Source organism: Heloderma suspectum, chromosome 4, assembly GCF_057233095.1.
Source record: "Heloderma suspectum isolate Gila_16-S chromosome 4, 16-S_ref, whole genome shotgun sequence".
NCBI classification, from domain to species: Eukaryota; Metazoa; Chordata; class Lepidosauria; order Squamata; family Helodermatidae; genus Heloderma; species Heloderma suspectum.
In genome coordinates this window covers 167,110,715-167,137,949 of record NC_139461.1, presented here as the reverse complement: position 1 = coordinate 167,137,949, position 27,235 = coordinate 167,110,715, and the positions used below count along the sequence as shown (strand labels likewise).

The 27,235-nt window shown below is 45.6% G+C and overlaps 1 protein-coding gene across 1 annotated transcript in view; it reads left to right on the top strand.

Annotated features, from left to right (window-relative positions):
* Positions 1-3,652: 3,652 nt before the first annotated feature.
* Positions 3,653-27,235, top strand: part of SERPINC1 (serpin family C member 1) — a 28,119-nt gene continuing 4,536 nt past the window's right edge. Inside the window, exons 1-6 of the mRNA XM_084851191.1 lie at positions 3,653-3,729; positions 11,391-11,763; positions 12,882-13,097; positions 16,029-16,166; positions 22,240-22,633; positions 24,949-25,013. Of these exons, the coding sequence (XP_084707317.1) occupies positions 11,395-11,763; positions 12,882-13,097; positions 16,029-16,166; positions 22,240-22,633; positions 24,949-25,013 (1,182 nt within the window). The 5' untranslated portion in view covers positions 3,653-3,729; positions 11,391-11,394. The remainder of the gene's footprint in view (positions 3,730-11,390; positions 11,764-12,881; positions 13,098-16,028; positions 16,167-22,239; positions 22,634-24,948; positions 25,014-27,235) is intronic.

Here is a 27,235-nt window from a genome sequence, read left to right as displayed (position 1 = left end):
CGCGACTCCCTTTTTCCCGTGCTTCCTTTCCCCCCACCCCCTTCTCCCTCCTCCCTGTATCTGAGTCTTACATTATCTTTCATTGGTCTCGCTCCTCTTGCTGCTTTTCCTCTTTTCCCAGAGGGATCTCAAGCGGAACACACCAGGGTAATTTGATAGCTCATTATCTGCAAACTATTTAAAAACGGAACAAAGGGCATTTAGGGCAGGAGACACCTTGGAGGTCCACAGTGTCATGTAAAGAGGCCACAGACTTCCATGAAGGAGCAATCTCAATCGCAGGATTAAAGCTCTGTGTGAAGGAGCCCTAGGAGTCAGTCAAGGATATTGCTCCTGCAACATACGGGCAGTGCTTTTATACCAGAGAGCCCCCAATTCTTGCTTTTCACTTGCCTCAGATTCCTACATCAAGTGAAGTAAGTGAATGAATGTCTGAAAACACACAAGGAATAAATGAACATGAAGGTAGGTATTTTGCATTGCAGTTGTGTGAAACGAGTGATGTTGCTCACCTTGCATACATCAGGGATGGGTGGGAAGGGAAAGTACTGCAATATTTCTGTTTTGTCATTTACTCCCAACAAGAACCACCACAGAAAACATTTTTAAGCTATTAGATGAGCTTGCGAAGGAACATGGCATTGATTACCAATGGGCTAGAGCATGTATGTACTGACATGCATACTGTAGGGTACGTACTGACGAGCAGTGATGGGAAGACGTAGTGGGATAAAGTCTTGCGTTGAACAGAGAGGCGCTCAATGCCACATGACTGCATTTTTTAATTGTTTTAAATTGTTTCTATTGTACATCACCCAGAGTGGCTGGCTGACCAGCCAGATGGGCGATTAATAAATTTAATAAATTTAATAAATAATAAATAAATTTTTAGGCACTTGTGCAATGAAATGTTCAACTTCTCCATACAGAAGTACAGTGGTTAAGAGCCAAAGCACTCCCTCTGGTTAGAGCTACGTTCAGAAGTAAAGCTACTTCGAACAGGCTGTCCATTCGAATGTACAAGCTCTTTTGAAGATTCATCCTAATCTCACAACTTTCTTACCTCTGATGTATTCACAGACCTAAAGAAGTTGAACACAGTGGGGGAGGGGGAGGGAGTGTTAGTGATGATATTGGAAGTGCGAGGCTAAATCAATGCAATGATCAAGAAAACTGACGCGTGCTAGTCATGTAACGAAGGATGACAGCGCATTTCCAACATTGGAAGGTTTTCTGTCTGGAAATGAATTGGTTCTTGACAAAAATAAATAAAAATGACACTGAATGACAGCTGCTTGCTGTCAAGGCATAATTTGAAGATTGCTTTCTAATTGAGCCTAAACACAGCAACTAGATGCGGGGTCCATCCTGGATTGCAATCTCTGAGTTTCCCTACGGTTTCTCCACAAAGGCACAAGGGTGCTTGCTGGAACTTCCTTATAACATTAAAGTCAGAATTTTAAAAAATTCTCTACTAGAGGTTTGGATTTAAAGAAATGGAGTTTCCAGAACTCAGAGACAAAGCAGTGACTGTACTGATGCTATTTGCTACTACATTTCTGCCTACTGCTGTTCACATGTTTCACAAAAATATAATGTCCAGTGCCGTATCTTGAATTCTGCATGACAGTGTCATTTGAAAGAGGCATACAATCCAACTGCTTTACTCTCCACACATTATAGGTTCTTTACTGCAGGTAGAATTATTTCTTCCATAACAGTGGTACGACTCCCCTGCTTTGGCATAGGAAGCTTCCAGGGTCTTTACATTTATGGTTGCATGAGCAAACAAACTTGCTTTCCCTTGTTTCATCTTGGTGAGTTTGCACTGAAAAAGTTCAGGAGATTTATCTGTGAAATCAGCATATATTGTCTCTAAATGATACCAAAGATTTAGAGGCTTCAAACTTTCATTAGCTGGCACTTCATAGCATAGCACACAGTATGGCCTTGATTCATCTTGTTCACCAGTCCGTGTGAAGCCTCAATGAATACAGCTTGAGTTATATTTTCTTACCACATTTCAGCATTTGTCTGTTTCATCCCTGGTACTTCTATGCTTGTACTGGTACCTGGCAAACAGGGGCTGCACTCAACGTTTCCTTTGCAGAAATGTTTGCATGTTGTGGTCTCATGTTCAACCACAGACTTTATATTGATCTCACTAGAACAGGCTTAATTCTTTGTTCTTTCCTTTTTCAAATATCCTGTTTTGAACCCCAAATACATTTCTGGGGATTGATTAGTATTGTCCTTAGTGAGAACTGTTCATTTTTTTAAAGTGCTCTGCATTCTGGTACAGTCAGTACTTTTCATATGACAATGATGGAAATTAGCCATGTGAGCTTAGAATCAGTTATGCTATGAACAGGGATACAACCAGAGCATGGGTAGAGTTGGACATAAATACAATTACAGTTCTGTCTAGTTGTGGGCTTTTTGTTCTTGGATGTTTTTTTTTAATTAACATCTACAAATTCATATTTACATCATGCACTGTACGGAAGCAAATATTGCTTCCATTCTACAGTTCTCCATCCAATGCAACCCTTTCAGGCACACAATTGACAAACTGTGACCAATAAAAACAATACATGTAGGTTAGCTGAATTGTGCCCAGTGAAACCATGTATGCCCAGGTGACAAAATACTATCAGTTAAAAACCATGTATGTCATGTAGCATGGTGCTACCAATTTAGAAAAAATACATGTTTCGCTTCTGAATTGAAAATGAAGGAAAAATAACCAACGCCAGCATCATGCTAAACAAGCCCAGCATATGATGAAAATCACAGGCCCTTGGCCAGACTGTTAAAAGGGCTTCTTTAACTGGTAACGTTTTAGGGGGAAATTAGAAGACTACACCTGTGAGAATCACAGGCTCTCCCTAGGCCTCTCTCTGCTTCAAAACCACTAGCTTACACAGGAACTAATACATTCAGCATTGCTTCCCATAGAGTCATGGGAGGTATTATTTTGTGAGGTAATGAACAGTCCTATTGGAGATTCCTAGCACGCACCATAGAACTACCATTCTTATGGTTCCCTGGGAGAGGAATTACCATTAAATGTGTAAAGGGGGGGGCAGACCTGTAGGTCTTCCCCACCCTTCCTATCCCTGTCATTGGACTATCCCAGCTGTTTTGCTACATCTCCAGGTTCTGACCCCAGCGATATGTGTTTTTATCATGGGATTTCAGGAAGGTCCATAGTTCTAATCCAAGTGCCCTTAAAAAAAAGCAGGCCCCCTGAGTGCCCCATTCTCTGCTCCTCTTCATCCTGAAGACCTCACCTTGGCCAACAGGAGCAGCCATTAAGAAGCCTTGCCCATTGGCTATGAAAGATTATGGATGATTTAAAAAAGAGGGGTTGCTTCTGAAACAACTTTCTCCCACTACTCTCTAGTGGCAGTGGGTGTCTGCAGTTTGGTATGTCTAATATATATTCAAACATTCCTTCATCAAGTTGAACATTAAAACTGCTCTCAGATCAAACATTGCTTTGCCCCACTATTTGTTTAACTTGCTTTAACTGGTCATTAGCCTTTGACCTTCCGTGGCCTTCCCACCCACTTTGCCCTCCCCTCCCCTCTCCTTGTTTTGGCTCAGGCTGAGAGCAGAAAACTCAGCCAAAAAAAACGCTTACTGTTTCAGATGGTCTTTGTCTAAAGCAAGAAAGCCAGCCTCTTTCTCATTGCATTTTACTGGAGAGAAAGGCACAAGAAAGAGGTAAGAAACACTGGTTCTGTATTTAACCTTTAAAATATATATTATTTTAATAGAACACCTAAAACAACAAAAATACTTGGTTACTTGCACCAGAAAAAATACAAGTTATATATTCATTCTTTCCTGATGTTCTCCAATATATCATAAAAGGTTTCCAATTGGAGATCTCAGTTCTTAGCTGTTTCTTCTGCTTGGGGCCAGCCCAACAATTCGGCAAAATGAGGTGACCTGCCCCAGGTGGCAGATTTTGGGGGTACCATTAAATGACAACAGATGGTCAGTTACCTAGTGTATACCTTTCGTGCAGTGTAGGAGTCATTTGAATTTTCTCCACCAAACTGTCTTGGGCTGCCTTTGGGGGGGGGTGGGGCAAGTAAGAGGAGACATGATCAGGATTGATAAAACTATGCTTGGTGTGGGGAAAGTTGACAGGGATAAGATTTTCTCATAATACTAGGACCTGGGAACATCTGATAAAGGTGAACAGACAAAAGAAAGTACTTCTTCATGGCCACCAATGTAAATAGCTTTAAAAGTGGATTAGACAAATTCATGAGGATAAGGGCCATCAATGTCTGCCAGTCATAATGGAGTATACTACTTCCATAGTCTGAGGCAGCATGCCTCTGAATACCAGTTGCGGGGAGAAAACTGCCAGAGACGGCTTTTGCTTGTGAGCTTCTGAGGCACCTACATGGCCACCGTGGGGAACGGCATGCTAGACTAAACAGGCTTTTTGCCTGATCCAGCAACACGCTTTCATGATCTTATGCCTCTGCTTTCAGTGTCATTGTAGCCCCGTGTAGGCATTCGCCTGAACAGCATACAAAAGCATGCACTGGAGAGACAGGCCCCACCCCCAACATCCCTGACCTCCCCGTGTTGAGTGGGAAAGTCTGCAGTGGGGTTCTACTTATGCCAAGAGGGAACCCTGCTTTGTTAGGGTTCCTGATCATGGCAAGGATTCCACTGCTTCAGGATTCAACATGGGGAGGGTGGGAACTGAGGAGGCAGGGCCAGCGTGCATGGTGGCGTTGTCACTCATGTTGCTTGTACACTATTCAGAGTCAGAGTGTTTTCTTGTGTTTGACTAACAGCCGTTACAAACAACATAATGTAATACATCATGCAGTAACAGAACATAAGCAGAAATCAAGCTAACGAATCACCTGCACAGTCAACTGCATTCAGAGTGATTGCACAAATATGTTATGCAGCTTTAGCAAACAACGCTGTTTTGCGTGTAACATAAGGGTCGCAATCTGACAGTAACCAGTAAATCTTCACATAGATGCGTTCACCCTGTAAGGGATATCAAGATCTGTCCCAGGAATCCCTCCCTGAGATTTTGATATAGGTGGCAGTACAGTAAATAATCCTGTACCTTACCCATACCACAGACACAGAACTGTAGGTTTCTTGGAATATGCCTTTATCTTCCATCCAGGAATGCTGTGGGCACAGTATGGAAGAGTAGTTCCATAAATGAGGTTCTCAAAGAAGCAAAAGTGAGAGTTTGTAGGTATTGGGCTCTTTCATTATCTGTTTTAAACAGGCAGTACCACTGAGAACAAAATTAAGATGTAATTAGATCTAAGTCCTGGTTATTATCTATCCCATATTTCCAAACTCTCGATTTGTTTTTGGCTCCCAGTATGGTAAAAAAATATCTGGTAGAAGGTTTTTGGAGATTGGCATGACTCTTGGCATGACTTAGCCCAGCCACCCTTCTTCATTTGTTCTCAGGAACTTGTTTTGACAAACATACAGCTGCTTCAAATTGTTATGCCTTACCCCCCAAATCTCAATACTGTATTGGATTTGAGCAACTACTTTTCCAAGAAACACTTTCAATGCTGGAGCCACCAACCTGCCTCCCCTGGAACAGAAACATCTCAAGATAGCTCAAGTTGTCTTCTGTGCTGTTATTTTAATGTTCTGGAGCGGAATCTTCCAAGGACATGTCTCATCAAAGTATACACCTCAGTATTTGAAGGAGGAACCCTGCTCTATCTTTTTTCCACCTAGCCTCCAGTTATACCGGGGGGATGTTTGCCAAAGACCAACGCCTTAGATTTAGCATAGTTAATTGTGAGCTATTCCATTTGGCAGAAACCTTAAAGTTTGCTCAGACTTTTCTTCAGCCTGATTTTGTTCATGGACAGTAGTACCAAGTCATCTGCATACATTAATATTGCAACTTTACGGTTGCCTATTGTGGGTGGAAGTGCTCTGGGGAATTTAACTCATTCACAATATTATTAATGTAAAGACTGGACAGAAGGGGTGCTAACAAGCAACCTTGTTTGCCTCCTTTGGTCATTGTACACTATTCAGGTATGATGCCTGAAAAGAGATTTTGTGTTATCTGAATAAGACTTCTCGGAGAATGGTGTCCTTGCCTGCTGTCATCGACAACTCTGCATATGTAGAATTTTTCACAGCATCTTCTATCTCCTGCACAAGGAATCTCCCTAAAACTCAAGGATTTTTCCTAATCTTAAAAAAGCAAGTTTCTAGTCCCTGTTTATGGAGACACATTTGAGATTATTTATGCAGTTAGTGTAGGGCAGAGCTTTCCAAACTGTGTGTTGCGACACATTAGTGTGTCGCCGGCAGTGCGTAGGTGTGTCGCGCGAAATTCAGAAAGTTGTGCAGAAGGGCACCGCGGAGCTCCCTTACTCGCGTTTGCTTCCCTTGGCCCCTCCCCCGGAACTTCCTAAAGCAGCTAATGTTAAAGCAGCTTAGCTGCTAAGGCTTAGCAGCTTAGGTGCTTTAACATTAGCTGCTTTAGGATCATGTGGCATCTTGACGTAGGACACATGTGACTGGCAGTGTTGGAGCGGTACGGCGAGGAGTGTAGTAACGCTGGCTGCACGAGGAGTGTGGAGAATTCGAAGTTAGCGGAGCTATTAGTTGAGCAATTTGCAATCAGCTCGGGCGAGAGGCTTCCCCGCATCCTCAGTGCGGCTGCAGGGCAGCGGAGGAGAACAATGGCCTGCTGGATGCCCCCAGAGCAGGGAGGGCTGCTCCGGGCAGGCGAGGAGCTTCAAGCCTGCGCTCCCCGGAAAGGTAGAGGCGCGGGGTGAAGAGAGGGGAAGGGAGGTGCTGCCCTGAGCTTGGCTGACGCCAGTGCAGAGAAATGGCAACGGCCACCAGCCGTGCGTGGTTTCGGGCGTGCCCTTTGCAGACTTCTGCACCGCACTACTGCGCAGCCAGGCCAAAGTAACAGGCAGGCGGAAATGCCGCCTGGGACTGGGACTGCACCGAGTGGGCTGTCGACCACCTTGGCCCGTCGGAAGGGAGCTCAGTGGAGGCTGGAAGCCTCAGAATCAGTGTGCTCCCAATCACCCGGGTGAGCGCAGCTGCAGGCTGTCACCCAGTCAACCCACCTGCTGCTGGCTGAAGGGAGGCCACCCTCCCAAACCCAATGTGGCAAACAGCAAGCCACCCACCACGTGGCACTTATGATTTGATTTCTGCCTTTTATTTTCAACAATGGCAAAGTTAAAGACACCGAAGCGTGGAAGCTTAAAAATGCTTGATGACTAAATGCGAGTGTCTTTATCTAATATTCCACCAAATATTGAAAAGCTGTGTTCATCCCATCACCCTCATACATCCCATTAAAATGGTAAGTTATTGATGTTATTCTTGCACATATTTACATACTGTTACTCATGAATGACAACAATGTATGTTATTATCTTACAAATCATACATTTAAAAAAAATATAAATGAAAGGTTTTCATGAGATATGTTGTATCCCCATACATCTCATATTACAATTTATGTATGTGTCCGTATCTCTTATAACGGGTTAGTTTAACCTCCGGTTTGCTAGCAAAACTGAATTACCGTGTCATGAAATGATGCATGTCTAAAAAGTGTGTCACCAACATGAAAAGTTTGGAAAGCTCTGGTGTAGGGGATCAGAAGAATGGCTGCCTAATCTCCTTTCCCATTGTGTAAATAGTCCTATGCATCATCTATGTAGGTGTACACATAAGGACATTAAGGGTGCAATCCTATGGGGATGGCCTAAGCCTCCAAACTCAGAGGCTTACGGCCATCCAAAGCAGAGCAGGAGGCGTGGTTATAGTTATGAATTAGTATTAAAGAGATCAGCTAAAGGCCAAGCATGAAACATCGGTTTTGAGGAGCAATTTGAAAGACAAGAGAGAGGAGCCATCATAGGCGTGTTCAGGGAGGGAAAGCAGGGAGAGTGGGTGGAATTGTTTACGGAGCAAAAGGCCTTTGGTTGGCTGAGAGACATAGAGTTGGAGGAGTAACGGTCACAAGCAGGGACATAATGAGAAACAAGAGGAGAGAGATCAAACGGGTCATGGCTTTGGAACACTTTAAAGGACAAGGGGTCTGGATCGGATACAGAAAAGGAGTGGGAGCCAGTTAAAGGATCTGAGGAGGGGCATCACATGGTCTGATCAGTAAGAGACATTAATGGTTTTGGCAGCGGAGCTCTAGAGAAATGTGAGAGAACTGAGTTGTGAAAGAGGAAGGCTAGATAGAAGGAAGAAAGTTTGCAGTACTCAACAGGGCAGAAGATGACCAGAACATGAGCAGGTTTGTAGCTGAGATAGAGAAATGGAGGGATTTTTGCAGTGCTGTGCAGAGTGACAACTGATTTGAAAGTGGGGAGCAGATTCAGTGATGAAGCCGAGACCCTGTGTCTGATCAACATGGTGGACGCTGGTGGCCTTGTTGGATATAGACAGGAAGGCTTGGGAGGCAAGAGAAGTACTTTGGTCTCGGACAGGCTGAGTTTGAGATGGCAATGAGATATCCAAGGCTTGTGGAGATGTGAGACTGGGTAGAGAGGTACAGCTGGCTGTCAGCAACATGTACGCAGCACTGAAAGCTGTGGGATTTGATGAGGTCATCCAAGGAGAAACTACAGAGAAAGTAAAGCAGGAGACCAAGAACAGGATTCTGAGGAACACCAACAGACGGGGGAAGGAAGAGGAGGAGCTTCCCTGGTGGAAATGTTGCATGAGCAATCGGACAGGAAGAGGATCAGCAGAAGAGTCCCCTCCGTGGCTCTGACACCCAACCAGCAGAGCCATTCAACAAAATACTATGGTTGGTAGTATCAAAAGATGCTGAGAGATCAAGGAGGGTTGCACTCCCTCTGTCTCTCTGCCAACAGAGATAATCCAATGCTGCTTCAGTGACAAACCCAGGCATGAAAATGGATTGACTGAAATGGGTCCAAATACCAAGAGAGGTTACAGGATTGCACCTCCTGACCTGTTCCTCCACAGGGCCCTTACACCGCCTGACATCTGATGGTGGGAAAAACCTTATAGACCTGTAGGTTACAGTAAGTGAGGGAAGAGAATGGATCACCCTGCATTTTTCAATCCAAATGGCTGGCCTGTTAGAAATATGATTGAAACTTTTCATAAGGAATACAGGAATACACAAGGAATACAGAAGCAAAAATAAATAAATAAAGCACACACATTTGAGAGTGGCCTTAAATTGAAGGTAGAAAAAGCATTATACAGAGTTAACAGCCCAATGGAACGGAAGAGTCTTTACTGCCCTTCTAAAACAAAATATGGAAGGAGCCAATCTTGCCTCCCTCAGGAGGGAGTTCCACAATTACATTACTTATACCAAAAAAGCCTGTCTCAAGTACCCATCAACCTTGCTTCTCTAGGTGGTAGGATATATTATAGTATCATGATCACCATGGCTTTAGCGAGTGCGGTGCTAAAGCTGAGAAAAAAAAGTTTGCCAAAGGCCACCCAGCGAGCTTATGGTAAAGGTGAGCTTTTAACAGTGAGCTTCTTGATTCCTACCTTGGTATCATAGCCACAGAAGCTCTGTACAGCAGCATTAAGGGTCCATCTGTAAAATATACCAGCATTTGTAAGGCCCTTTATTCCATATTGGTGGTAAGCCCATAGCAATAAACATGAGGAGACCGTTGATATGGCCAAATAGACAAAGTCACCATACTAAATGTCAGAGGTATTTTGGTTGCATATCTGATTTCAGCGACAGAGGTTGAGCTTACTCACCAGCAATCAGACTTAATTCTCATTGAGAAGATTATCCTGTTTCTGTACTGTAGCACTTTAGAGTGTATGCGGGAGCTCACAGAATTCAAAGCTCCTAATTTTTTTCAATACCCCATCCACATAGAAAACTAGCATGTGGGGAGGAAAGATTCTAGCCCAGCCTTTATGTGGGGGGGATTTAAAAATTTTTGTATAGAGAAGCATTCAGTCATCTTGAATCTCTATAGTCCATGCTAGGGATGGGGGAAATTTTGTGTGCTTTGCATTTTAATGTGAATCTTAATTTGTGCTTCCTGAACCAATATACGAACCGAAAGAGATATCCTTTGGTATTCAAACTTCTCCAAATTTTGCAGTGCAGTTCTCTGATTTAAAAACTGCATTGAAAATACATATATTAGAGAAATGTCTGCACAAAAATTCATACATTAGTGAAAATAACATACAAATATGCGTCATATCAAGGAAAATTATTCGCAAAAATGTCTATATTAGGCAAAATTGCAAAACTACATATATTGGAGAAATGTGAATGAAAACGCGTACAAATATAAGGAAAAATGCGGAACTGAGAGAAAGAAAAATTGACAGATTTGTCCATCCCAAGCCTAGACATAGGTTTATCACCATCAATGAGAACTAGGCCTCTGATGTCAAAGGAATTAATTCCTAACATTGGCTTTGGCAATGCAAAGTGCTGTAACACTAGTCTAGCCATTTTTTGGAGAAAGAAAGCTGATCATGGCAGGATAGGGTCCAACCAGAGGTGTAATGGAGAACCATAATATCCTTCCACCCATTCCTTCCTGGTTAAGTAAGCCAGCTTAGGCTGAAGTGGCAGGGAAACCACTTGAGGTTAGGTACAAGGTAGAGAAAGTAGATGTCATGTGGCAGTGCCATGGGTCTCAACAGAGTGGGAACTGGTACAGGACGATGATGTGAAGAACCAGCACAGCTAGATCTGGGATGGAGAAAAAGATGGAATTGCAAAAGATGGGATGTGAAGGAAGGAAGACACATGAACAGAGTGACATGTTACCAGTCACTGAATAGGGCATCCACATTCCTAGAGTTAACCATACATATCATCACCACCTTACTGCATCTCATCCAAAAAAATTCCTCTTGCAACCAGGTGGACTTGCCATTAAAAATATAAAAACCCTATATTGTGGGGAAATTTAATTATTGAGTTCCAGATTAGCAGTGTATGTGGGGCTAGTAGCAAAAGAAGAAAGGCTAACAGGAAACTTTGGTCAATGTACTATTTCCCCTTAGGATGGCTGGTCCATATAGTTGACTTGCTGTCTCTTGCAAGGACAAATTGATTGACCAAATGTTCAGCTATATTAGGGGACAAGAGGCACTTGGGCCGACGCTGTTGGCTGGGCCCCTAACTGCCCACCTTGGGGCAAAAGAGGTGTGGACTTGCTAACAGGTCACTAATCCTCACTTGCTCCTCAAAGGGGCCCTCTAGGAAAACTCTTTGGTGACCATGAATTCTCTGTGTTTAAGTTGCGATTGGCTGTTTCACTGGGGAGTTGTGTGTGTGTGCCTTTTCCTCTGCAAAATCTGCATCTCTTCCGTATTCACCCCCCCCCCCTTGCTTACAGGAAGATGCAGCTCCAGTTCCTGTTCCTCATCTGCATGTGGTCTGCTGTAGCTCCACAGCACCGCTTAGTGGAGGATGTATGCACTGCCAAGCCAAGGGATATCCCTGTCAATCCAATGTGCATCTACCGCAGCCCTGAAAAGAAGCCAGAAGAGGGTGCAGGCTCTGGGCCTGAGAAAATCCCCCCTGCTATCAATCCCCGTGTCTGGGAGTTGTCCAAGGCCAATTCCCGCTTTGCTGCCCTCTTCTACAAAGACCTGGCCAGCTCCAAGAATGCCGATGAGAACATCTTCATGTCACCGCTCAGCATCTCCACAGCCTTTGCCATGGCCAAGCTGGGGGCCTGTGGCAACACCCTCCAGCAGCTAATGACGGTAATGTGGAACTGGGGTGGTGTGTTTGGTCCAGTGAGCCAGACTCTTCCACTCCCACGGCAGGCAGGGCTTGTTCATCTTCACCAATCAAGTTCAGTGTGTTTGTTTTAAAATCAGAGGTCATTGCAAAGTAAGAATGTCACAGAACAGCAACTCTTACTGTTATCTCAGTATTTTTCCACAATAAATTATCTCCCTGCTAGGGCATCTGTTTGAAAGGAGAAATGTACTTTTGCACCACTACTGCAAATAATGCTGTCTTATATTCTCTGTATTTGCCCTGGTCTGACAGTAGGTACATTTCTTATTAAAACTGGTCATGCTAGTAAATCTATTGTACAGCCCAGGTAGGATCCTCTCCACACACACACACACACACACACACACACTCCCCACCCTTCTTGGTCTTTATATTCAAGTTAAGGTTCTGAAAATCTAAATTCCAAGCTTTAAATTGCCAAAAAAAATAAAGGAAGCTTCTTGTCCTTATGGCTCTGGATCATGGTGATTTATCCGGGCCATCTCAGGAGAACTGGTGTATCTCATTCTGGGGCCCCATATATCTCTGCAATATGGGCTATTCAGTGGTCTTGCTTGGCTCCTGTTTGTTTCAATGGGGCTTGCACAGAAGAACTTCCTAGGGAATTGTCCTTCCCTGTCTCTTCTGACAACACCTACCAGCGCTGTCACACTCATAGACCCCTAGCCAGAGGTGTAATGGATTTAAAGTCAAATCTGGAGATTGCTATTCACTGAAATGTATTCAACACACATTTAATTTTCTAGACTTCCTAAACCCATTTGCAAATCACCTTTCTGGCTTAGCTACTTTTCCTGCACACCAGGACTCTGGCCTCCAACGATGTGTCCAGCTTTAGACTCTCCCAGCTGCTCCCCCCACCCCCCAGCACACACACAGAGAAAACATTACAATGTGCCATTGTAATCTACAACCATATCCTTTCCTGCTCCAGTGTGACTCCATTAACTGGGCCTGCCACATAGCAGCTGTAGCCAAGACTATGCAATGTATTTGAGTTCCTGAGACCCAAAAGCAGATGCCATTCACCTTTCCTGCCTGTTCTCCAGTTGCCTTACTCATTGCTCTGTTCCTCCAGGTTTTTCAGTTTGACACCTTTTCAGCGAAGACATCAGATCAGGTCCATTTCTTCTTTGCCAAACTGAACTGCCGACTTTACAAGAAACTCAACAAATCCTCAGAGTTGGTGTCGGCCAACCGCCTCTTTGGGGAGAAGTCACTAGTCTTCAATGAAACCTACCAGAATATTAGTGAAGTGGTTTATGGAGCTAAACTCTTGCCTTTGAACTTCCAAGTGAGTCTTAAACATATTGGACTGCTGGCGCTAAGACCTGTGAATATATTTTAAAGTTTCTTTTGTTGTAAAGCATTCCTGATTGTAGGGTGCATACTGATGTAGATAAAATAGTTGGCGGAGTGTTTTCTTGCTGTGGATGAGCTGAATTTCCCACCACCACCACCTTCTGGATTTGAATGTGTCAGGGTTCCCCTTATGACCTGGACCCCTTGAGCAACTCTTTAAGGATCTCTTGCCACCTTAAGAGCCTCACTTTCTTCTTTTAAACTTCCCCTTCCCAGAAAGTGGGGTTTATAGGCTGTAGATGTGGGGTGACTGACACTCTAGACACAGGGTTTAACCACAACAGTTTATTAGTCGATTTAAAGCAAACAAATCACAACTAAAGGTATTTACACAATAGAGCTGAGTGAACAAAAGGCATTAAAATAAAAGAAAAGTTGCATAACGCAAGTTCCTTTGCCCTAACTGTCCTTAGACTTTGCCAGGCTGCTTCTTCCTGCTCACTCTTCAGACTGTACTCTCACTTCAGGCTCTGGCTGTCTCTCTCTTCTTACTGGCTTTCTTGCTCTCTTTATATACCCTCCTCCCTCAAAACCAAAGGTGGTTCAAACCTGAAGAAATGAAACTTATGTGGAGAAATTAAACTGACACTTGATCAGAGAAATTAAACTACTCCTCTCAGGGTTACCCCTCCCAACAGAAAACTCCAGGCCTCTTAAGCCTGACCATTTTTCCCTTTGCCTCTGTAGGCCTCAAACCTCCACAGGATGCAACAGTGGACTAGTTCCATATTTTTTTTTAAGTGTTGAGTATTTACATAGTGACTTTTCTTTCTGAAAACAGCTCTCCCTTTCCTATAAGAAGTCTGTCCAGCTGCCCTGTAGAATCCTGCATTCCCCCCCTCAGTCTGTCTGCCAGGCTTCAGTGGGGGAGCAGCCCCAATCACTGAGCTGCCTGGGGAGAAACTATGTGGGATCAGAAATGGACTAGTTCCTAGACTGGGTAGGAGGTCCTTGGCCTTTGCTGTATTCTGGCTGGTGATTCTATGGGCTCCTTCACACTGAGCTTTTATCCTGCGATTGAGATTGCACCCTCATGGAAGTTTGTGGGCTCTTTACATGATGCCGTGACCCTCCAGGGCGTCTCCTGCACTAAATGCCCTTTGTTCCGTTTTTAAATAGATCGCAGATAATGAGCTATCAAATTACCCTGTTGTGTTCCGCTTGAGTTCCCTCCGTGAAAAGAGGAAAAGCGGCAAGAAGAGGAGTGAGATCAATGAAAGATAATGGAAGACTCAGATACGGGGAGAAGGAGGGGGAAGGGGGTGGGTGGAAAGGAAGCAGATGAAAAAGGGAGTCATTGTGATCCTGCATTTGAAACAGAAGCAGAAAGACCTGTTTTAAATGCAGGATTTTAGGCTGGTGTAGAGATGCCCTATGAGGTGAGATACTTGAGAGACTGAGACACATGCAATTTCATAAGAGTCCCCCTGAAAAATGATGCCAGCCAACTTGACGGTGACATGCTACATTAGGGTGGCCAGGTGTCCTACTTTCCAGCAGATGGTCCTCTATCTGAAAAGCTGTCAAAGGACAATCTTTGGTTTGACGGTGTCCTCCATTTGATAAGCTGCAAATACCAACTCTGGTTTTAGTCAAAAGGCCATAAGGAGAGCGACGGGCCTTGAGGCTGCCCGTCAACCGCTAGCAGCTGGAGAGCAGACAGCACAGGCACACAGCGCACCTGGCCAGTCTGCCTCCCTATGGTGGGATTTATGAATTTCTACCTACATTATAGTTATTATCTCTAAATTTACATTTATATATATGCAATGCAAACTTGATGTCCTCTTTTGTCCTGTTTTTCGGGTGATGCATAAGTGGCCACTCTACACTACACTGAGGGGTGGATCTTCACATAGCAAGCGGTACAGTGTTCATATTCACATTCACAGTGCCATGTATGTGCAGTACACTTATAAATGCAGTCACTTGCCGCATAATGCTGTAGCGTGCATACGAGTGCTATTTATGACATAGCAAAAATGGCCCTCCTAGATTTTTCCTGGCTTTTTAATCCTTCAGTTTAATTCTTCAGCTAGATTCAAGAGGCTAGATTTTACTGGCCTTTAAAATTCTGCTTGGTTGACAACTGTGGTCAGTTCACACAACTCTCAGTCACATGGCCCAGCCAGTTATTTTTCTAAATAAGGTGTTGTTTTTGTCTTCAGTTGCAATTGTTCTCTATAGAGAGAAATTCTGTCCCCACTTTAAAGCCCAGGGGATGAGAGATGATGATGTAGGACTGTTGCGGAGGAATTTCAGCAGCACTAAGTGGGAAGGATTCGAGTCCTTAAGTAAATTAGAGGACAGAATTCCTAAGGGAGCAGTCCTATGGCCACTAGACACTGTCTAGAGGGCCATAGGATTGTTCGGTTTCTGGGAACCCAGGTGGAAGCCTGGAAACCATGGTCCCCTCCCCACTCCTTGTAGGAAACGGAAACGGAGCGCGGAGACATGGGAAAGGGGGCAGTTCCAGTGGCAGGGAAGGGAGGAGACCGTGGACGCTGCTTTACTCAGCTTGCTATCTGATCTCCAGGCCCCTCACCTCCCCCTCACCTCCTCACTCCCAAAACCACTTTTAGATGAAATTGCCCATCTAGGCAAAAATATAGGGCACCCAGAGCGTGGAGGAGAGTATCCCTCCGTGCTCCAGCTGCCCTGCATAAGACAGTCAGCAGCCTCCAATTTCAGAGGTTGGCGACTATCTGGATAGGATTGTGCCCTGCATAAGTTGTCACGTACAATTTCAGATTCTCCTCTGCATTTGGTGACATCACATTTTCCTCCTCTTTTGTTATTGTATGCTCCTTCAGTGAGGTTGGTGAAAAAAATTCTGTTTTCTATGTATTGCCTGTTTTTTTAGGAGAAGCCAGAGTTCTCAAGGTCACTCATTAACGATTGGGTGGCAAATAAAACTGAGAAGCGCATCACGGAGGTGATCCCACAAGGAGGCATTGATGATAGCACTGTTTTGGTACTAGTCAACACCATTTTCTTTAAGGTATGGAAAATACAGTGTGTGTGTGTGTGTGTGTGTGAGAGAGAGAGAGAGAGAGAGAGAGGGAGAGAGAGGGAGAGAGAAATTGATGAAAGGTGGATAGAGACCCACTCACATAGGAGAGCAGAGATGTCAATAGGAAGAGAAAATTCTTCTCTTAAACCCAGCCCAGGTTGATGCTGGCTCCACAAAACTGAACAAAAGGGCTGGAACAGGAACAACAAAACTAGCCACTATGGGAAAAGTAGTTTATGCATGAATATATAATAACTGTAAAATCTAGGTGTTTTGCTCCAGCAATTCTTTATCTTTGCTGCCCACTAGCACAACGTAATTGGCTACTTCTGTGGGATTGCTGGGGGGCGGGGGTGTCTCCACGAGTGATTTACTCTGAGCTGGCTGCATGTTGAAGTTATTAGGGTACATGACGTTGTAGCCATCCAGCAGTTACCCTGGAGCTTATCAGAGAAAAACCGGATTTTCTGAGACGGCTGAAAATCTGATTATTTTCCTAAAGTCAGGCTCTCCCCGGTATAGTTCCTGTGTGCCCCAACCCCTGCACTGACCTCGGGTATGCTAGCCCTGCCCAGGGGTGTGCCTTTCACCGTGACCCTGGTAAAGGGGTGTTTCCTGTGTGGTTCCCATCCCTGCACAAACCAATTAATGTCTCCTCAGAAGTAACTCCCATTGTGTTGAATGAGGCTTGCCCTTTGAATGCCTACATCAGAACTTACAGAGATTCCCCCTCAATTGACATGGCACGGTTTAAAGCCCAATTCCCAAGTGCAGTAACGCGCTGTCTCAAGGCTCCAATTCTCCTTTGTTTGGTTGTCTTCGGAAATAGCTACTTCAACCCTTTGTTATAGAGATCCTGCAGTTAAAATGGGGCTGATTTCCCATCTTTGTGTTCTCCCCTCCCTTTCCCAGCACAAGCATATGTGTGTACTCAAAAGTAACTCCCATTGTGCTCAATGAGGCTTGCTTCTGAAATGCAGGTGCATCTGGACTTTCAGGGGGAACGGGAACGGGGGGAGAGTGGTGTGGGGAGCCTCTCTTATTGGTTGAGCAGCCCCCGCCAGTCAGATGATGTTCACACACACACACGGAAGTATGTTCTGTGAAGCGATTTTTACTGGTGCAGAGTACCTGCCCTGCATGGACCAAAGTGCAGCAAAGGTGATTCTTTTTAAAAAATCTGGTACTTGTCCATTCACTTCTCCTTCCGTTGTCATGGAAACACGGCCCTGGTCTCCATCTTCCCATGTTGCACTCTGACCACTATGCTCCTGTACCCATTCTGTAGTCCCTATTCCGTAGGGTTGAGGACTGCCTTTTGGTCACTTATATGTCAAGGCATGGAGAAATGTGCCAGATGGATGATGTCCAAGCCACCTGTGCTTCAGCTTCACCTTGTGATTAATAAGCATAATTTCTCTGAGCCTGGTACAAATTTGTAATAGACCTTCTTCCCACCTGCACAACAAAAGGCCTTGACCATTTTAAAAAATTGGAGGATTGACTGGTGCTCCTTAGGTTTTTTAGGTCCCTTTATTTAAGTTATGTATGTTTCTGGCTGCCTGACTTGTATTTATAGCCAGACCCTGCAGCATGGCATATATTTAAATTAATTATACATGAGTGACAAATGGTTTTTAGACACTGTTCTTGATCCTAAGATCAAGCAATACACTCTGTGCAGTCTGGATACTGGAGACATACCTTGGGGCCGAAACAGACATTGCTTTTTTCATTTTGCTCTAGAGTAGGTTCAGGGGGCTGTTCTGGATTGGGACCCTAGCATGCGGGGTAGGCAGGCTTTAACTCCCCCCTCTCCTGCTATGAGCCTGATCTGGATTGGGGCCTCTGTGCCTACTCCACAGTAAAAATAAAAAAGATAAAGGAAAAAAAAGACGTAGCTGCTAGCTACACCTTTTAAGCAATGTCTGTTTTGACCCTTAATTATCCACCTTTCTTCTGTGGCCTGGGAATCAGTGGTACTGACTGCTATATCCCTGGGGTCTCAGTGTCCCTGATTGTTATGGTGCTTGTCCCATTTTGCAGATAAAGTTGCTCATATTCATGTTGACTTGGATTCCGTTGCTTTGACAGAGTCTGAGGTGGATGGAGCTAGTACACCATCTTGTCATGCTATGGATACCTTTCAGCTTGCGCATCCTAAGGATGTGGACAAACTGCTTGGAGGACTGAGGCCTACTACTTGCTCTTTAGATCCTTGCCCATCCTGGCTTGTGAAATCTGCCAGAGCTAGGCTGGATACCTGGACTTCTGAGGTAGTAAATGCCTCCTTGAGGGACGGTAAGGTCCTGGCAATTTTGAAAGAGGCAGTGGTGAGGCCCATGTTGAAGAAACCAAATCTAGATCCTATGGTTTTGGATAACTACTGCCTGGCATCAGATTTGCCATTCTTGGGCAAGGTGCTGGAGTATGTGGTGGCCTCACAAGTCCAAGCAGTGTTGGATGATACTGATTATTTAGATCCATTCCAATCATGTTTCAGACCTGGTTATGGGATGGGAACAGCCTTAGTCAACCTAGTTGATGACTTATGCTGGGAAATGGATGGCGAGAGTGCAACCCTGTTGGTTCTTCTGGACCTCTCAGCAGGTTTTGATACCATCAACCATGGTATCCTTTTGGATCGTTTATCTGGATTGGGCTTGGGAGGCACAGTTTTAAAGTGGTTCTGGTCCTTCCTGAAGGAGCAGTCTCAAAAGGTGGGGCGGGAGGACCTCTGCTCCATCCCATGGCCACTACCCTGTGGGGTGCCGCAAAATTCCATTCTGTCCCCCATGCTTTTTAACATGAAACTGCTGGGGGAAGTCCTCAGGAGGTTGGGCTGAAGTGTCATCAGTATGCAGATGATACTCAGCTCTACCTCTTATTTCCATCTGCACATCCCAGGGAGGCTGTTGAAGTCGTGTCTGGAGGCAGTTTGTGGTGGATGAGGTAAACTAGCTGAAACTTAATCCAGACAAGAGGGAGGTACTGTGGGTTGGGAAACCAACTACTTTGGATGGAGATTTACAACTGGTCTTAGACGGGGTTGCACTCCCCCTGAAAGACCAAGTGAGCAGTCTGGGAGTCCTCCTGGGCTCTGTGCTAACAGCCGAAGTGGCTGCGGTGTCCAGGAGTGTGTTTTACCAGCTTAGACTGGTATCCCAGCTGCAGCCCCATCTGGAGATGATGGACCTTGCCTCAGTTATCCACGTACTAGTGACATCCAGGCTGGACTACTATAATGTGTTGTACACGGGGCTGCCTTTGAAGATAGATCAGAAACTTCAGCTTGTGCAGAATGCGGCTGCCTGAGTTGTTAGTGGGGGCGAGGTGATTCGGTCATATACTGTGGCAGCTGCGTTGGTTACCAGTGTGTTTCTGAGCCCAATTTAAAGTCCTGGTTTTGACCTTTAAAGCCTTAAACAGTTTGGGACCAAATTATTTGAAGTACCACCATCACCCATATCAGCCTGCCTGCTGTTTAAGATCAGCAAAAGAGGCCCTTCCCATTTGCCCACCTGTGACAGCAGTTAGGTGGACAACCACACGAGAGAGGGCCTTTTCTGCAGTGGCCCCACACATCTGGAATAAGTTGCCGTTGGGTGTTCGCCAGGCCCCATCACTGTAGGCTTTTAAGAAGGGCCTGAAAGTACACTATTTTACTCTAGCCTTCCCTTGATATGTTTGCTGTTGTTGATGTTTTTATTGAGTTCATACTGTTTTTATGGTGTTTTTATCATTGTTAATACCACAACAGTTTTTTATGATGTGTTTTATTGTTGTACATCACCTTGGGAGGACGCCTGCCCTGAAAGGTGTCCAAGACATATTTTTAATAATATGAATAATAATAAAAACAATACCTGCGGGAACTCAGGAACTCAGGGACTTGTTGTCCTTGAGAGAGCATATCACAGAGGGAGGCTTACCTCCTCATCTCTCTCAAGTGACATGAAACTAGTATCCCATTAAACCTCTTTCTCTCATGCTGTTTTCGAGGTGGGCCTGGTCCAGCTGCTGCTGCTGTGAGTCTCACCATATGTTACAAGATTTAGACACCCCATCTAGATACAAGGAAATGGTTGCACAAACATGCTCAAGCATCACCTACAATGTAGCCTCTTCCTTTCTTCGAGCTTGCAACCCAGGATGCCTTCCCGCCACTGGACCTCTGTGTGGGGGCAAGTAAAATATATTCACCCCCACATGCCATGCTTGGGCCCTGGTGCCTAATGACTCTTCTACACACCTCCCTCAGGTTTGCGCCTCTCTCCCAGCCAATGTCAGGACTGTAGCTGGCCTGCAGAGGAATAAAGGATGAGCCAGTTGCGAGGGATTGCTTGCCTGCCCAACTTTGCGAGACATCATTGTACTTATGAGTAGGATCGGATGGGAGAAGATGAATTTCTGTGTCCAAATCTTGTTTGTGAATTAATTAATTCTTAACCTGTGTTATCCACCATCCCATAATCAGAGTAGAAAGGGTATAACTAGGGTGGATCTTTCACACAAATCTTTGGATGCCTTTGTGTAGAAGCTCCTCAGCTAGGCAATTCCTTTATTAGGACCAACCCAAATGCCACAAAAGATTGTCCAGGTCTTTGAGTTCTTCAGAACTCTTGATCAGACTAGTTGATACAAAAAGCAAGGATTGGGGGAAGAAACAGAACAGTCCAAAAGTTCGGTTTGATGTTATGTTGATGAGATCTACGGTTTAGAATTAGGGTGCAATCCTATGCAGGTTTCGACAGGAAAAAAAAGTCCTACAACTCCCAGCATTCCCCAGCCAGCAGTGCTGGGAGTTGTAGGATGTTTTTCTGTCTAAACATTCTGTAGGATTGAATGGTAGGTATTGACACTGGTTACCAGTTGTTTTCCGGGCCAAATTCAAGGTGTTGGTTTTTACCTTTAAAACCCTATATGGTTCCGGCCCAGCCTATCTTAAGGAGCGCCTCCAGCAGCACCAGACAGGCCGCTTAACAAGCTCAGCCTTGGATGGCCTTCTCTCTGTCCCATCAGCCAGGACAGCTAGATTGGTGGGGACGAGGGAGAGGGCCTTTTCTGTAGTGGCCCCCACTCTGTGGAACTCCCTCCCTAGGGAACTCCGTCATACTCCCTCTTTAATGAGCTTCCGTTGTGCATTAAAAACGTGGCTGTTCAGGCAGGCATTTGGGGTGGATTAGGGTATTTTAGAAAATGTTTTTATTGTAGAATTGTATTGTTTTATTGTATGTTATACATTGCCCAGAGTGGCTGGGTGACCAGCCAGATGGGCGATTAATAAATTAAATAATAAATAAACAAACAAACAAACAAACAAATAAATATATAGGTGTTGCAGGCATCAGATTACACCTAGCATTCTGCATCAAAGAAGCAATGGCTGGCTCCCATTTCTGAAAACATGACGGGTGGCTGTAACTCAGATCTGCTTCTTGCTCAGGGAGCAGCCCACAGGCTCCAGGGTAGACAGAGAGCAGAAGTAAAGAGGACAAGGCTAGTCTTTATTTTACCAAAGCCAGAGGTTATTTTTAGGTGGTATGATGGGAAAAAGTCAATTGAAGCCAAATTGTGTAATATTGGCCACCTAATGCGAAGAGAAAACTCCCTGGAAAAGACCCTGATGCTGGGAAAGACTGAAGGCAAAAGGAGAAGGGGATGGCAGGGGATGAGATGGCTAGATAGCATGACTGATGCAATGAATATGGACTTGAGCACACTCCGGGAGAGAGCGGAGGACAGGAAGGCCTGGCATGCTATGGTCCATGAGGTCATGAAGAGTCGGACACGACTGAATGACTGAACAAGCAAGCAAAAATCTAGTGGTTTGAGGTAATGGTATCAGGTTACACTTAGCATTCTGGGACAAAGAAGCAATATATTAGTGGCAGTGTCACAGAGTTATGTGGGGTAACTTTTTTGGATTCATACCTCCCTGATAGGCATGAGCTTGGGTGGTACAGGTGGGAATTGGGGCCAAAGTGAATTGCACTGGCCAGTCCAGATATCTGACAGCTTTTGTCTGATTGTTCTGTTTTCTTTTGATGCATTGATCCAGGGCCACTGGAAATCAAAGTTCCGTCTTGAAAACACAAAGGTGGAGCCATTTTACAAAGCTGCTTCTGAGCCCTGCCAGGTGCCTACCATGTATCAGGAAGCTACGTTCCGCTACGGCTCCATTGCAAGCGCCAATGTGCAGGTGCTGGAGCTGCCCTACAAAGGAGATGATATTACGATGGTGCTCATCCTGCCCTTTATGGGCACACGCCTGGCACAAGTGGAACAGGAACTGACGGCAGAGAAGTTGGAAGCCTGGATGAACTCCCTGAAGAAGGTCTCCCTCTCGGTACATCTGCCCCGTTTCCAGATGGAGGACAGCTTTAGCCTGAAGGAGAAGTTACAACGAATGGGGCTGAGGGATCTCTTCAGCCCTGAACATGCCAGCCTGCCAGGTTAGTCCAGAAGGGTTCTTGCAGGGCCTAAGCGCTGGGGCAGGGGCGGGCGGGAGGGGGCTACCACATACACAGCATGATCCTATCCCGTACATACACTCTCAAGTCATGAAAGAACAGTTTCGGTTTTAATTCTGAAGTTCTCTATATTTCTTGAAATTACATCATGGCCCACAGTTCCCTCACCCCACCCCCACCCCACCCCCACCCCCACCCCACCCCCACCCCCACCCCACCCCCACCCCCACCCCACCCATACACATATACCTTATGCTATTTTTACTTAATATAACATCTAGCCTGAAGAAAAGTCCTACAAAACTCGCTGACTCTTTTGTACCATTTGGGTTGGCAGCAGCACTGACTCCCACTGTCAGGGCCGGCGTCAAGAGTAGGCATGGTCAGGCACCTGCCAAGGGCCCACACCCCAGCAGGGGCCCACTGACAAGCACCCCCAGGATTTGCTCCTCCTTCTCACCAATGCAACCTGCTTTTTTACCTGCCTCTTGCTCTGGCCCCTACAGTGGTGGTGGTGGTGAGAAGAGAGCGCAGTACAGGCACGGCCTGCTTGCTCCCTGGCCCTCTGCCTGTCAAGCAAGCAAGGGGCAGCAATGAGGAGAAAGAAGAGGAGGGGCCAGAGCAGCTGCTGACAATGGCAGTCAGGAGGTCGACTCACTGGCGGAGAGGGGCACTGAGGGCGCCTTGCCCAAGGGCCTGCAAAGCCCTGGAGCTGGTACTGCCCAGTGTCCCTGGATCAGCGATTATGGTTCTTTGTTCCTCCCTCCTGCCTGTGCACAAGGAATTCTGGGGCTAGTCGTTTTTGAGAGAGCACGTTACATTGTGAAGCACACATGTTTCTGTCTCTCAAACTACACATCCTAGTTTAACTGCACAAGATCCAGAAAAGTGTAGTTTCTCTCCCCGCCCCCCATGCATGGGCCCTGGATGCCTGTTCCTGGAGCGGGGATCGAATACCCGTTTATTGCTTAGCCAGCCTCAACCTTGTGTCTTCCACAAGTCTATGCATAGAAACTGGCACCTGCTTTAAAAAAGTTAAATGTTTTTAAAAGCCAGCTCAATCTTGGGCACTCTGGAGGTTAGCAACGTGGATTCCTGAGATCTTCATATTTTATTTTAAAACATAAAAACAAGTGTCTAGGCATAGTCACTGTGAAGACATGCTGGCATGGCTGTGCTTGTTCTCAAGGAATGCATGTGGCTTCCATGCTCCACTTGGCATTCCTTTCTTATTTGCAGTCACATTCTCCTCAGCACATCTTCTACATCCCTGTTGTTTATCTCTACCTTTATCAAAGTGGCTTACAAAATTCAAAGCAGCTTGCACAAAAAGTTCATAAAATACACAACACGCTGTAAAAACAGCCCAAAGTACTAAAACCCATTTCAAACTATTGGTTCCTGTTCGCACAGACCTCAAAAGCCCCCCACCCCCCCGCTCTGGTCTGCCTGTGCACCTGGCAGAGACAGTGAAGGCCCGTGCCAGGTAGGCAGTGTCCAGTTCGTGTGATCCGTCAGCGTGCAGTCATCAACTCAGCAGCAGTGTGGATGCTGAGATCTCTGCATCAGGCTCACTGGGAGTGAAGCCTCTTCCTCACCTGCCAGCGATGCTGTTCCATATCTGTATTAGCAGCAAGGAAACATGGATCTGGTCTGTGCCCCCCGCCCCCTGCCCATGGCAGATCAGCTGGGTGCTGGAGAAAAGCTGGCCGGTCTTCCTGGGCTCTGTGGGTCACACAGAGAGCAGCCAAGAGCCCATCTGTGGCTTAGACCATCAGCATACGACCAGCCCTCGAGGGCTGCTCCAGAGATCCAGCCCCTGCTGCTCTGAACTGGAGAAATAGGAGCCTACTACACACCCTGCAGGGGACCCTAGCCACAGACCGCTCCTGGCCGCCACCTGCCTTTCTTCTGCTAGAAGTGGCTCTGTAACAGGCAGCCAGCAAGGTCTGTCACGCTTCAGGAAAGCCCAGTGGCTGCAGTTGCCCCCAGTCGGTGTTCACCCTGGCACCCTCCCCAGAGCTTCTCATGACCTACCAGGAAAAGTACTGCCAGAGGCTTGCCCTAAAATATTCTCTGGCAAGTGTACATCCTCCAGCATCTTTTTACAAGCTTCCAGGACAGAGTATTTTGCAAATACCTTCTAGATAACTTTGTTCCCTGACTGAATGCTAGCATTTCCCTGCAGCATCAAGTTTAAATGTCTACACTGGTACATCACAAACTCCTGTGGCCTCTTGCTTTCTCCCAAAAGGCAGTTTGCCCTCTCTCAATGCACAGCCCATTGTCTTTTTCAGGTATACTTGCCGGGGGCGGACCAGAACTTTACGTATCTGAAGCATTCCACAAAGCCTCCCTAGAGGTAAGCCTGGCCTGACTTCCTTTCCTGCCTCCAGCACCACCCCTCTTTCTTTTGCGCTAAGCTTTAGTCATGGAAAGGTATCAAGTAAGTTTAAAATACAAGTAGCAAAGCTCTTTAATCCTGGCGTTCTCCAGAATATGACCTGCAGTAGAGACTGGGCATCGAGCAGGGCATAGTTTTAATAAGAAGACATTTTGTATCAAATCTTTTATTTATTTATATCCCTCTGAGGAGCTCATGGAAGTTCTCCCCCACTCCAGTTTTTAAAACCCCATGAGGCACATTTGTTTGAGAAGTGGTGAGCTTCATGACTGAATGGGGATTTGAACCCAGGTCTCCCTAGTCTTGATCTAGTCATTATACCATGCAGGTGCCAGCCTTTGTCCTGGAATATGCCTGAGTAGTAATACATTTAAGAATAGCTTTTAATAGCTAGAGCTTGCCCCATACATCTGGAATTAGGGGGCAGGGCTTCTAGAGCACATGATATGGATCCCATGTAGATTTGAGCCCTCTAGAAATTATACGGACACAACTCTGTATAATTCCAGCTAAAGTTCAGCCAAAAGCCACACAGCATGAGGGCAAATCTGTCCCAAGAGACTGCATGGAATGATGCAGCAACTAGAGACCTAGGGCAAAAAATGACTGCTTGCGCAGGCCCCCATTTGTCAATCCAGAAGCAAGCGAGGTAGGGGGAGCAGTAGTTATGGCAACGAGACCTGTTGACAATTCACCTCAGGAAGAAGGCCTGTTCCACCATCTTCCTTCACCTCTGGCAAAACTAGTTGCAGAACAAGGTTTCAGAACAGCAGTGGGCAACCTGGTGCCCTTGAGAAGTTTAGGAGTACAAATCTAATCATTTCTGACCATTGACCATGCTAAATGATCTTATGGGACTCGTATCCAAAACATCTGGAGGCAACAGATTGGCTGCCCCTGGTCTAGAGCAGAGTTCTCCAAGATGTTTTGGACTACAGCTTCCATCAGCCCAAGCCAGTGTGGCCAACGGTCAGTGATGTTAGGCACTGTACTCAAAACTACAGTGCCTATGGAGAGACCCTGGTTGGGGAAGCCTTCTCTAGAGCCGCTCCAACCCTGATTAGTAATTTGATTCGTAACCTTCCGTATTGTCAAAGGTTCATGGCAGGTAAACTTCCCCAAAAGAAAATGAACAAAATGAGACTTAAAAGTAAATTATACACATATGACTCAAACATTCTCAGCCTCTAAATAAAACAAAAAGTTATCACCAGAAGATGCTCACAGGCTCAGGATTTTGGCAAACTGCAGGAGGAAAGGAATTCTAAAGCTTGGGAGATGCTACCATGGATGGACTGAGTGCATGGGTTTTTCCTGGCTTGTACATTTTCCAATACACTGACCACTATGAGATGAAATGAACACTGGCATCCTTACTAGGGTGATGGTGGTGCTATGCAACCAGGAAGATCATAAAAACTGTCAATCTAAAGAGCACTTTTGGCCTCACTAGGAGTGGGAACACCAAGTCTGCCTGTGTACACCAGTTGCCGGGGAACATGGGCGGGAGGGTGCCACTGGGCCTATGCCCTGCTTACAGGTTCCTCATAGGCATCTGGTTGGCACTGTGGGGACAGAACGCTGGATGTGAGAGGCCTTTGGTCTGATCCAGCATGGACCTGCTTATGTTCTTATGCCTACGCACCCTCCTCCCTGTAGTCCTGCCCTCGAACTCTTCAGAGAACAGCAGTCCCATCCAGGATGGGATGGGTGTGGGGGCAACTACATTTTTTGAAGGTGTGCATCTCTAAGAGAAAAAGTGATTGTAATGAAGTTTGTATCTAGGCAGGCCATCCACAGACCACTAATACATCTCCCCCACCTCTTGACTTTGCATTGATGCATCGGACATTACAGATGTTTGGCTTTGCAGAGTGTTAACCACCCTCCTACTGGAGCAGCTGCATTCAACCCCGTTGCACCATGTCTTGTCTACTCCGGGCATGTGGCTTAAAATGCCTCATTCCGTTCTCCATTTACCTATTCAGCAGAAGCTCTGTGTTGTACAACCTATGTGCAATGGGATTGCACCCAGCATTTGTGTCCTTTATTAGAATAAAGACCTATGAGTAATAAGACAACAAGCCTAGGACAATAGAGTCCCTGGAAACATGAAGGGTGAGTGCGATCGTGTGCCTCTTCACTGAGAGGCTCGACACAGAGCAACTGAGAGAGGCATC